Below are 13602 nucleotides of genomic sequence, written 5' to 3' on the forward strand. Positions count from 1 at the left end.
CGATACTCTGCTAGCAAACCTGCAGCTGTTCCAATTAATACTGAGGAACAAAATGCTGTTCCATCTGGAACAGAGCACCAGAATGTCGTTCCTATTGACATAGAGGAGCAGGCTGATATTCCAAACAGCCCATTAGAACCAACTGCCGTTCCAATTAAAACTGAGCCACGAGACGATATCCCAGTTGCAGAGGAACCACCGTACCCCTTTATACATGTCAAGAAGGAAGGGGAAAATAGAGCAGTTCATACTGAGACACCACCTTCAGGGAAAATTAAGCGACGAAATGTAAAGGTCCAGGCGAAACTTCCTGCCTCCAGGGAATCATGGGAAAGGGATCCAAAAACCAAGGCCTTGCGCCGCGAGATAACACAGGCCCAACAAGAGGCTGAACAGCTACGGGAACAAATGATCCCTCGAGAGAAATATGAGGAGCTGCAACAGGAGGTTGAGCAAATGATCCCTCGAGAGAAATATGAGGAGCTGCAACAGGAGGTTGAGCAAATGATCCCTCGAGAGAAATATGAGGAGCTGCAACAGGAAGTTGAGCAGAGGATTCCTCGAGAAAAATACGAAGAATTGCAGCAGAGGGCCGAGCAGTTAGAGGAACAAAGGATCCCTCTAGAAAAACATGCAGAACTGCAGCAGCAGCTGAGAAACATGAGTGAATCGGAGAGTCATGCTTTTGAAGGATGGCAGAAGGAACAGGAAAAGGTTGCTAAGGTAACACGTCGACTAGATGCTGTTATTAAACAATTGGACACTGTATGTTCGTTGTATGATGATGTTTTGACTTGCAGGGCCCCCGCGAATAATTATGCTTTATTCCTCCTTGAAAGATACTTAAGATTGAAAATAAAAGTTGTCAGGGCAGGTGCCCCCATTCAGATTAACACTGTTAATGATTTTATTGATTGTTGCAAACATTATGGGGTTAAGGTCCAACGATTATTATGTGAATTTTATTTGCACAATATGGTGCTTGAGCAGGAAACTGATCTAAACCCTGGCCCCTTTGTGGGGGATATACAGCTGCAAGCCTTTGTTTCATTCGGGGTCAATCAGTTAAAATGGCTCAGGGCTTACAATGCCTTTCAGAGGCAGGAGCACAGCCTAGATCTATGGGTCAGGGCTGAGCCTCAACATCCAGTTCGCCTATGGCAATCACATAAAAGCCTTATGAGAAACCCTGGCGTTATAAAACTACTAGGACCCATGCATGAGGAGTTGATCCGAAATAGCCTAGAATACTTCCTGGTTATTAAAGATTCCGCCTTGGAGGCTGCCAAATTCCGTTATCGGATTTCCACCCCAAGCATCCAGCTCAGGGAGCCCTTCAGATATGAGAAATTTGAGCTGGCTGCTGAACGATTGCCTTTTTATGGCCAGTGCATTCTGCAAGCTGGACCATCATGGTTAGGATATCGGTTTCGTAGCCCAATTATCTGGCACCCTGCACCGGGGTACCAGGCCTTGTATGATATGCCTGCAGATCAGTTGCATTACTTCTTTGATAATCTGGTTGCCTATCATGGTTGCAGACCCCCTCATGAAGTACCCTCTCCAGCCTATTCTCTTACTGCTCTCCATGTTAATTATAACGTTTTCATGAGGCCATGAAACAGAGTAAGTCGGGGGGTGTGTAGAGCATTAGGAAGGTATGTTTTAATAAATAATTTAGTGATGTTTTAAGCAATAGTTGTAATCTTTTCTTTATTATAAAGTAGGGAAAATGCAACGAGAACGAGTCTAAAATGATCCAATCACTAACAGTTGTCTTCTCTACGCAGGGAAAGGTAAAAGCAGGAAGGCGCAATGCAAAACGAGGATTTGATGAGAAGATAACGGCTGTCCCTCCAATTCTAAATAAGGTTCAGACCAGGTCGAGTAAATCAAGGAAGATCAGTCCGGAACGAGATGAAGGACTGCCAGTTCGGAAATACAGGCCGAGTAAAGGAAAGCGTTAACAATTTAGCGGATCCCTCAGGATCTTCGATCCTGAGGGGTCGCTACGATCAATCGTTTTGTCGACCGATGAACTCCGCCGTTAATTGTATAAAAGGAGGGTAGCATTGGAAACTAGGGACTTACTTTTGGTATCTTTAACTTTCTGTCATGAATTTTATTATCAGTTGAACTCAGACTATTGAGTCTCTCTGAGACTTAGTTTTGTAATCTCATTGATGCGTTAATATAATATCTTGGTGTTAATTTCTCCGCGCGTCTGAAGTAGTTTACGGCAGTGCGCCATTGGAAGCTTTGGGCCCGGCTCCAACGGACACTGGCTGATTGTACCATTACAATTCTGCTTTGCGTGGTTTGTTTCTCTTAATCTGTTATGGTTGCATGTTGTTTCATATTTATTCATCTGTAGCTTTCCTGTTATAAATCTCTGTAACAAGTTCATATCATACTTTCAGGATTCTTCGCATACTGTTGATCTGAGTTGTTTGCATCAATTACAGAATTCATAAGTAGAATATTTCAGCTATAGGTGATTGGGGTTAATGGATTGTTGGTGACTATTGCAGATCGTGTACATATGATTGACGTTTCCTGTCTTTAATGATTTGTTGTTCCATTTGATATATATATGATTGACGTTTCCTGTCTTTAATAATTTGCTGTTCCATTTGATTAAGCTGCAAACCTGTATAAATGATTGCTTTCCTTTTTGTATGTAAGTGTGTGCCAAGGATTGGAAGTGTTGACCTCGCGAGACTTAGTTTGTTTACTGCCGTTCCATTTACTGTCGTTCCTTTTATTGTTGTTCCATTTCTGAAGTTGCTGTTTCATTCTGTTCTATTGTTGTTCCTTTCGCTTGCGTTTATTGAAGTGGCATGAGAGGAGGTTCAAGACTGTTGTGAGATACAGCAGATGCTATAATGCTCCCAGATCATGATCCATACTCCTTCATCAGTTTCTAGGGGGATAGGTTACTAATTCCATACCCTCGACCGACGAAGTTGCTGCGTGTGTGATTTCTTTATGCAAAAGTAATTTAGCATTAGCATCCGTTTACTCTTGTATTCTTTAGATCTATACTACAAAGCATTATCCTGACAAATAGCCTCAAATTAAGATGTCCTTTACAATAACAAAACACTCCCGGATTGACTTGTAATGTGAGATAACTAGAGGTGAAAAAGACCCTTGTTACAGCTCCACATGAACAAACGGGAACAGACCATACTGTCGAAACAGTCCCTGAGTGGACTCCATCTAGCGGTTGAGAGCTAGTTGGGACAGATGGTACACTAGCGAACATTGTTGGAATAGCAACAGGAGGTTCTGATGTTTCTGTGTCAGATGACACAGTCCTGGATGTCGACGGTTGTTCAGACATATCGAGTCTATCCAAAAGATTTCCTAGCAATTCTATAGGAACTTGCGATGAAGGGAGACTAACTTCTGATGAAGAAGGATATAGGGTGATCCCAGCTCCAAAATGCAATGGAGTCCTGGATGGAAGATCCTCCACAATCTCTTCTATAGAAATTAGTCCAGGTGGAAGAGGTAGACCGTCAGGTCCGTAAAATATTTCTGGTGCCAAAGAGGGTATAGACTCTGCAGCGACAGGTACTAGAGGGACAACACCTTCCGAATCAATTCCAGATGGAGTTGGTTCAGGAATAGAAGTGTTTATCGTTACACTAGGATCAGTTCTAATGTCCTCTTGTAGCTACAGGACTTCTACTGTAGAGGCAGGGATACCAGAAATAGTTGGAGTAACTGGAGTCTCTGAGGATGTTGGAACACAAGTTTCAAACAAAGCAGGAGACTTTGACCCAGTTAAATGAGTTCGCTTGGCCCGAAAAGGTTTCCTTTTTGGTGTCAAAGACGGTTGACTCGTTAGTCTCCACGAACAATGGAGTTTTGATTGACTTTCTTCCACGATTGCAGATTACTTTATCAACTCAAAATAAAAGGGGAATATGTGATTCTGGATTAAATGAATTTTAGACGCTTTGACACAACTTGATTTTTCAATTTTTAAGAGTCGAGAAAAAGCTAAAGATGACTCTAGTCGCCTTCGATTTTTAATGAGCCTGAAGTGACAAGTGCTCAGATGGACCTTTTCTGTTAAGGAGTCTGAAAAAGAACAAAAGTGACTACTCTGGAAATCTAGACAGAGGGATTACCAAACCAATCACAAAACTGCAAAATACTTTTTACGGTACGGCAGTCGATCTTCCCGAATGCTATGTTCAGTGCATTGCAATCGATAGGGTGGCAGACACGGCTTCCTAAGGATAAAGGATATAGCCTATTGTGGTCTCCCAATATATACTCGACGGTACGTGGGAGCACAAGTCTGTACTGGCACTTGTCATCTCAAAGAGGAGGAATCACCCAACCTACGATGAAGGTGATAGTTACCAGGTTTCACGACGCCGGAATACGTCTCTAGCCTAGACTTCTAAATGTTGTGTGTTAAGTTCCAAAGCGTTTTTATGTTCATTGAATTTATTTTACAGTTGATCTTTATTAAGAAGTTTTCCTTTAAGGTTCACCGCGTGATGTAGGTATACAATTCCTAAATATGCAATTGAAGATGATAAACAGTTGTTTACTCTTCTTTTTGTAATTAAATCCTTAGCTGCTAAGGAAAGAGAAACAAAATTCTTTCAACATAGAGAAAAGAGCACACACTAGATGCACTGTCCTAAATCAAAAATCAACAAGCAGTCTAAATGCAAATGCACATGCATATATTTGTTTTCCACTTTCTTAATGTGTGAATGGCAAAAAGAATGCTAAGTACAAATCTGAACTATCTTTTCTCTCAAAGCGACAGTACTAACAATTTTCTCTTCAAAAGACGAAAGGAAGTCGAAGACGACACTTTGCGATTTCAAATTCAAAAAACGAAAGGAATACTAAGACGATACTTTGCGATTTCGAATTCAAAAAATGAAAGGATGACTACTTTGTGATTTTGAATTCAAAAAACAAAAGGAAGGCTAAGACGACACTTTGCGATTTCGAATTTAAAAAACAAAAGGAAGGTTAAGACGACACTTTCAACTTCAATTTGAAAACTACTTTTGACACTTTGAAATATTATTAATTCAGATCAAATACAAGAGTAACAGTGTAATTGACCATCACCCGGATGCAGGTGCCACGCAGGGGAAGGACGGCGCGCCACCTGGTAAGCATGGGCGGCCTCAAGCTTGAACGGGTCATTAACTGCACTCCGCCGCCCTGGATGGCAAGCGTGAGAGCAGAGGCGCGAGAGGACGGCAATTCATTGTCGGGTCTGAGCTCCATTAACTGTTTCAGAGGGGAGTTATGGCATACCAGGATCGAGGCAAACCAGAGCAGCATAAGTATGGTAAGAATTGGGAATGTTATGCATCGGATCAAGTTCAAATTGTGGAATTGGGCTTCTGGGCGTCAGGTCTCCGAGCACAGGCTCAAGAACTCACTTTGGCAATTGAAGGTGGATACAGGGCAGCAACAGTGGGTGAAGGCGGTTTCACACCCTCCTTATCCTTCTCCCCTGCTCTGTTGCGCTCACAGGACATCAAGGAAAGCATGGTGCCGCCAAGACAGAGGCTCATTAGCCGTCGAGGCACGGGAAGAGGTGGCACTTCACGCCCCCCGGTTGCCAATCCACCTTCAAATTGCTGTCGTTGTTTGTGCCACCAGGTGGCTGAAGCAAACCCCATTCAGTCGCAGCAATTCATGGACGCCAGGACTCAGGATTCGAGCGCTGCCCCGCTACCTGCGTTTAGTACAGCGGTATTCTCCTTCAGCAGCACCCAGGGCAATTCTAACATCAAAGCTCATGTCTCGGTCCTATTCTTGGAGGAACCGAAAGAGGAGGTTGGGGAGCAACCCAGCGCCCAAATTCATATTGCTGAAAGCTCCAGGGCAGCTGAGGAAAAGGCAGAGGCACAACCTGAGACAGGAGTCACTCCACCAGCGTCTCAACCAGCGCCCGCTTCAGGCAAGGCCAAGGTTGATTGGGGACCTCCCCCGGAAGGCGAGTACTGGGTTTATCCGGAAGATTCGGATGAATAGGCGCCGGCTCAACCAAGCTCCTGCCCTCAGACAATGCTCAGGTTTTTTTGTGAATTGTTACTCTTATCACAAGTGCTCAATGTATGTCATGAATGTCTCTGTTTGGCTTGATAATTACGTAGTTCTGTGCTTGACCACGCCCTCGCGAGGGATTTTGATGAAAAACTTCCTTTTCTCTCTCTTGCCCCTGCGTGGGATAGATAATTTTGCTTTTTCTGTTCTCCAAAGCTCTACAGCCCCTGCGTGGGTTACCAGTCTCAGTCATGGTGCCCTTGCATGGGTATTTGGTCTCAATGGTGTTGCCCCTGTGTGGGCGTTCAGTAACGATGAGGATGCCCCTGCGCGGGTAGTTTTTTGTGAGCATTATCAATCCAGAGTGCCATCCCTGGCCTCTGGCGACATGTACTCCTGGCTGTAACTGTTCTCTCCTGTTAATGTAAATAATAGAAATAGCATAGTTTTAACGATAAAAAAAAAAGCAGTGTAATTGACCATCAAAAGAGTAGAATTCTTTTCTTTGACTGAAAATGACACTTGCGACACTTCCAAATCAAAAGAAAACAGTTTGATTAAGCTACTTTTTTGTAAAGGAGAACTACAAATGATGAAAAATACATAAAAACATTCACAATTCTTTGCACAATGGAGGCTGAAGAATGCAAAGGAAGGGAGTTTCAATAGTGGTATACTGATCACAGACAGCAAAACTCCTGAATAAAGCTGAAGAGAGTGAAGAAAAACCAAAATCTGGAGGCAGAAATAGTCTTATCTGATCATCGCACCTGTAACACAGGGAAATAGGGATGCATCTCACCTACTGCACACGGGAGGTGCAATGCATCCAGACTGTCAAAAGGAGATAGTGCGATGGTCCAGGGACGAGACTTTAACTTGGTTTTTGGTCACAGTTTGCAGCTTAGTTCAGGGATTTAAGCTAAGCTAATGATAGTCAGTAAATACAAAGTGTAGGGGCTGATCTAATAATGTTACTTGAGCCACCACCAAGGCAATTAGGATGTTTGCAAGTCAGATATTTAATTCATAAACTAGCCTAGAGATTGACTGAAGCAATGTTTATCTACTTTGTAGTTGCATAGCAAAAGAAGCTCGAAGGCTAGCTGGCATAACTTCAGGCTCCGTCTGTAGTTTATAAAGTAAACAAACTAGAAATAAGAAAACAAGCTATTCGCTCCCCAGTGGAGTCACCATTTTGTTATCAGGAAAACTAGTGTCCATGCAGAGCTTCTAGTCCCACTAAGACGGGTAGTTATCTTAGAAAAAAACAAAATAAAGTTACTTGCATTTTCCTTTATGAGAAGTAGATGAGAGAGTAGCAGAGAGTACCAACCTCAGTCTTTCGCTTGGCTCCTTGCTTGTTTCCTCTCCCCTCTGACAGATCTTTGCCGCTCCTTCCTTGCTTGTCCTGCTTCAAAGAACACCTGTAGAGTCAAAGCAGCATAAAACCATCAAAGCATAGAGATCTACAACCATAAACAATATAGGACCAGATATATATTGACCAAAAAAATGCATATATCAACTTAGACATACAAGAATGTGGAGGAAAACTCAAATAGCTTTATTGATAGAAAGAGTAGAAGAGAGGATTACAACCCTTTGATTTGACCCAGCGTCATCCTCCCAGCATGAAAGCCCTTCTTCACCTCACGAAAGGCTTAGAACACCCAACACTATGATGTTCCACAAAGAAACCAACAACACTTCCTTACAAGATGCAAAATTCCAGCCCCTAGATCTCTAGGATGAGGGATCCATATATAGGTGTTTGCACGTGGGTGAGTCAGCTTCTGGGTTTTTGATTAGTGTCATTTCTCTGATAGTTCTCAATTCCTCTTGGAGATTTCATGATCACTTACTCATCCCTGGGCGAATTCAGAGAGGCAAGTGTCAAATGGGCAGTTTCTAGAAGATTCTCTGGGTTTCCACCTAGCCAACTGCTTCTGCCATTTGTCCGCTCTCACTCATTGCACCCCACAGAAGGGCTTTCTAGTATGCATCGCACTTTTTGCATGTGGCAGGTGAGATGCATCGCACCCTTAGCACTGAGCAGTCTGTATGGTCCAGTTTTGACCAGTTCTGAGCAGTTTTTCATGGAGAACTTCTGGGATATGATGTAATCAGCTGACCTTGCTCCTTTAAGGTATGAAACAACACTTTTAGGGACTTATAAGCCCTTGGTTTATGGACATATAAGATTGGGGTTGCAGTGCCCAAATATGTCTATAACAAACACTTTGGGCTTCATCATCTTGGGAAAGTGTAACAGAGCTCCCTTGTATCTCATTGTCCATGTTTGCATGAAGTCAACAACAGTATGCACATTTGATAAGATATGTGATCTCCTAGCACATCGTTGCCACCAACCGTTGATATGGACAACTACCTTATGCATTGTACCAAACTTGGAATACAATGCCCACATGACTATCTCAAGGGAGGATACTTCATACAATATTGCCTTTTTCAACTCTGCTCGAGCAGATGTTGTAACTAGTTCTCCTCCCTGCTTGGCCATTTGTAACTCTTTAGCCATTCGCTCATTCTTTGCTATCAAGAAGTGAACACTCGAGCTAGTGGCTTCGACATATGCTCTAGTAGCATCGGCTAATGTTGCTGGATGCTTGGGCACGTCAGACACAATCACTCGTTCCTCAAACTACATAGGAGACGTGTGATAATATGGAGTAGACACTCGGCGCGATTGCACAACTCTATGTTGTGGCTTGTCGAATGATATGCTGTGCATCTTCCCTTCTGGATTGTCTCCAAGGATCTTATTGTCTCCTTGGTCGCTCAGGACTTTCTTTGCTTCCAGATCCGGTGAAGCTGGTGGGTCGACCTCTTGGTGGTAAGGCATGAGGTCGATGTCTTGCTCTAAGTCTTTCTACTCCATATCTGTATCCATCTACTCAAGTTCTTGTTCAATCTCTTGATCAAAGTCCTTCTCCTGCAACTGCTCACCCTATCTGCTTTGTGCCAGCTGTTCAGATGATTCTATTACCCATATGGGCACAGTTTCATTTGTATATACATGTTGCACACCTTGTTGTACATGTTCTTGTTTCGCTTGCTTCTCATGTCTACACAGCTCCTGTTCCTTTCGAAGTTGCTCCTTCAACTCATGCAACTCCTTCACTGTTTCCTCCATCCTGATCTATTTTTCTCTCTGCCTTTGCGCAGTCTTCCTGTCGCGTTGTTACCTCTTCACCTCCATTTCCAAAGTTTCTTTCTCCACAAGTGGATATTCTCTGAACTTTCAGCTTTTTCTGCCTCCATGTTATCGACAATATTTCTCTTTCCTTTGTCGCGCATCGTATGATTACCTCTGTTGCTGCTAGTTCTCTCCTGGATGTTGCTTCGCTAACCATTCTACAGCGATGCCAACCAGCTCATTGGGCCTAGAAAAGATATAAAAATATCTCCATGGGTCTTCCTTTGCCCAATCACATGCCCCGTGGATCCACAAAAACTGTACTCTCATGCAGTGATCCTTCACCAAACAATGCAGGTCATACAGATTATAGCTTCGGGTGTCGAAAGGATAATTCTTGACCTCTTCTATACCGACATCAACATGCTTGAGATTTTGTATCTCGTACAACTCGATCTACAACGGAAGAGTGGGCCAAGGTGCCTCCTTCTTTCGGTGTAACCTAGTTGATAGTCTTTCTGAGATGTGGTATGACACTTCTTGAATGACAAGCTTTTCCATGGCAAACTTCAGCAAAACATGTGGAGGCTTCTCCGTGCTATACATCCGTATGAAGGTGTCAGACGGTGAGGCATACCAATCTGCTATGTGGATCAATGCCTCCATTATTGCCTTTGACATGCAAGGTGGATCCTTCTCAAATATCATCTTGTACACCAGAGTGACAAAATGATCTGACAATTGTGTGATAACTCCTCTAAAGATACATTTGGAAAACAATTTACAATAAGTATTCACAGAGGTTTCCATCGATGTCCATGCCCACATCATGCCTGGGAACTCCTGACGAGCATAGATTGCATCCAAGATGTAGAAGGACATGTATATTTCTACTTGTTGACCTTTGGGTGGCTGGCAAGCTCCTGTTACCTATTCCTTCAGCCTATGAGCCAAAATGTTGGTCCAGTTGCATGTTTTTCCTTCACTAGCCAGTTGGTCCAACACGATCACCAAACTCTACGGGAAGGTCTCTGTGCTCTCTTAGCCATACATGTGACATGGAAATATGACCAAGTATTAATACGCCTTCCGTAGTGTCTTTGTCTTGTAAACCTGGTTGGGTGTCATCCTAAATTTGGCTAGCTCCTTCACCTAATTCTTCAAGATATCTTTGGAGTTGGCATTGCTGCTGGGTATGCTGAAGGGTGTCTCCATGGTGATCATTGGCTTCAGCAAGTGATACATCTGCTGATAATCATGTGCCCTAAACATAACAATCTTTGTCCCGCTGACAATGCTCAATGGCATCATCTCGGGATCAGTGTATGAGATGATCCAATGTATCATGTCCAAACATGGGAATGTGGGATACCTACATGCAATCCGGTACAAGCCAAACTTGTGAATGTTCACATGGACTTGGTGGTATTCAAGATATTCCCCAAATGTGCCTGAGAATGCATCATTGACCTCTTACCATTTCATCTTGATATCTTTTTCTACGATCAGCTTGGTGTCTTCATAGATCAGAAAACTCATAGACACTCACTCAACTACTGCTCCAATTGCACTTCCATCGGTGTCCTTTGACCCTGCTCTCTTGGAGGTAATTGATCTTGAACTACTCATAGATGGACAAACACCTGCTATATCTAGAGGCATGGCAACACGCATGGCAAGAAATATGTCAATAAAAACCAAAGCAAACTTGGGGGATGACATGCAACATACCCGGGGACTGACTGGCAAGGATTGCACAATTTTCACTGGGAGGCTAGGATATTGACTACTAGAACTGTGCAAAAGGTAGTCCAGACTATCGAGAGGCTGGTTGACTGCTAGAATTGTGCAATGCGTAATCCAGACTGGCATGTTGGGTGCTGAGATTGTGCAATGCGCAATTTTAGCTAGCAAGTGATGCAGGCCTAGGGACTTTTTGAAGCCTCGAAATTCATTACAACAACATGGGGCATGACCACCTAGTCTGGACCTTAAAGTAGCTCCTTTTCTATTTGGAATGGTGGTTCTCACTGGTTCAACTAGGTCCAGTTACCTTCTCTCAATCTCTAATAGATTTAAAATATGACTTTCATTCATCAATGGAGAAGAGACATAGGATCAACGCTCTTGCTGATCGGGCAACAAATTGATCCTTAAGCTGATTTGGGGCTCAGCCAAGCCACTACTAAAGTTTGCCTCTTTGGGAAGAGGACTTAAAAGAATGTAGAAATTAATCTAAATACAAACTTATTCTAAGATGCAAGCAAAAGGAACTATCTTAATCCTATCTCAATTAGGCAGATATAAATCTAACCCAATTAAGAGCAAGATAATTTTAAATAATTGGGACTTAAATATGTTTGGTTTATAATGAATATCAAGCTAATGAAGTAGTTCAATTAACTAACATTATGAATACTGAAACACATCCTATTGAGACCTCTTAACTAAAATAATCAATCAACAACACTCAGGAAGAAGTTCGCAAAATGATATTGATCATTTAATCAATAACTTGAATAATTAAATAATAATATGTGGAAGAAGTTCACAACATATCACTATTCAATAAATCAATTTTATAAGACAGATTTTTGAGTAAATAGTTACTCATAAATCAGAATTTAATCCATAAGAGTAGAGATACATAATAACATAAAATTGAGACAAATTACCCATATCGACAAAAGTGCACAAACATGGAAGTAAATTGACACATTCCTGTCATCATAAAATGAAACAAGTATTTAAAATAATAGTATTCGAAATACCAATTTTATTGAATCCATTCTCTAGCTCCAGTCTCCAACAGTGTTTTACAGTGCCTGAGCTTCTGCTTTCAAAACTAGAGCTACAATATTGAAAAATATACTCATTATACATAACTCAGAATGTAAAAGAAAAATCTCAATAATCTCCAGATCTGAGATTCCTGTCCTCCCACCTACAACTCTAATCCCTATTACAGAAGTGCTTTTAGAATTGCAGAGGAGAGAAGCCCTTATTACATTTTGCAATCTACTATTTATAATATTTGTAAAGGAATTCTTAACAAGAAAGTTTGTTGAAGAAGAGATTTGCTCAATCAATTTTCATTTGCTCAAAATTCAATTCTTCAATTGTTGGAGCATTCTCATTTATTGAGATCTTGTTCTCCTCATATTTTCAACTGTTTTATTGTAAAAACAAATCAAAACAAAATTAAAATATAAAAATAAAATCAAAATGCCAAATATGGATTTAAAACAAATCTAATCAAATTCAATTAAAGAAATAATTGAAAAATAAATCCAATATTTCTATTAATTCCTGTGATAATTCAATTGGCCAAGGATATCATTGACGAATGGATTTGCATTCAAAAGAGGCCTAGACAAATGAAAATGCAAAAAATAAAACTCCGGAAAATTAGTTTTATTAAAAATTCATAGTCTAATCTTTTGCTTGATTTTAGACCCAATAAATGATCAAATATGTTAATGAAACCATATCAAAAATGTTCTCTATGATTTTATCTTTCCAATGAGCCATCCTGGTCCTCATTTGGCCAATTAACATTCAATCTATGAGCCTCCGCAATTAATGAGTCAAATGTGGCAGAATTCTGGAAATTCTATTGCCTAGGCTAAAAATCAATGCTTTTTAAGTAAATTTTAATCCTAAATTAGATTATAGTTATTTATCTAATTAATTATAATTAATTGCAATAGTGATAATCTAAATTATTTTATGAATTTAATTAAAAATAGAATTAAAATCTAATTCTAATTTAACTGTTAATTGATTGTTTTATTAATTAAATATACAATTTAATTACAATAAAAAATTAAACTAAATTAATTATTGATTCTTTACAGAAATTAATTGATATAAAAAATTAATTTAATGATTTACTAAAATAATATTACATTAATATTATAATTGTATTATATAAAAATTATAATTAATATATAAATATTATAATAATAATATTATATTATATTAAAACAAATTTTAAACTACAAGTCTTATAAGTGATGTGAGGGTGGAGTATTGTAGGAATAAAGAGTAAACCGAAAATTTTATACTATAATTTTTGTACCCATCACATTTTCGCCAATCGCAAATCCAATGATGTTTTAAATTGAGCTTAACAAAATTGCGATATGTGATATACGATATGCAATATCGCAATATCACATCGCATGAAATTTTTTTATCATTTTAAAACAAATTCCAAACAAAACAAAATAATTCGTAATTATTGCATCAGCCTATCACACTTCTGTGTTTTGAATTCTTAAGGATTTTGAAATTAATGCGAGAAGATTTTGCGAGAAGTATTTTGCGGGAATTTTATTTTTTTTTGCGAGAAATTTTTGCAATATGATTTTTTTTTGTGATCTGGGTCTCGGGGCTAT

General features: G+C 40.3%; 1 protein-coding gene across 1 annotated transcript in view; it reads right to left on the bottom strand.

Annotated features, from left to right (window-relative positions):
• Positions 1–6106: 6106 nt before the first annotated feature.
• LOC149216302 (uncharacterized) overlaps positions 6107–13602 on the bottom strand; it is an 85039-nt gene continuing 77543 nt past the window's right edge. The window contains exon 5 of the mRNA XM_089389902.1: positions 6107–6458. Within this exon, the coding sequence (XP_089246028.1) occupies positions 6107–6458 (352 nt within the window). The remainder of the gene's footprint in view (positions 6459–13602) is intronic.

The sequence above is a fragment of the Pinus tabuliformis genome, chromosome 1_1, assembly GCF_031772625.1.
Source record: "Pinus tabuliformis cultivar Carrire ecotype Pingquan chromosome 1_1, CPIR1, whole genome shotgun sequence".
Lineage (NCBI taxonomy): Eukaryota > Viridiplantae > Streptophyta > Pinopsida > Pinales > Pinaceae > Pinus > Pinus tabuliformis.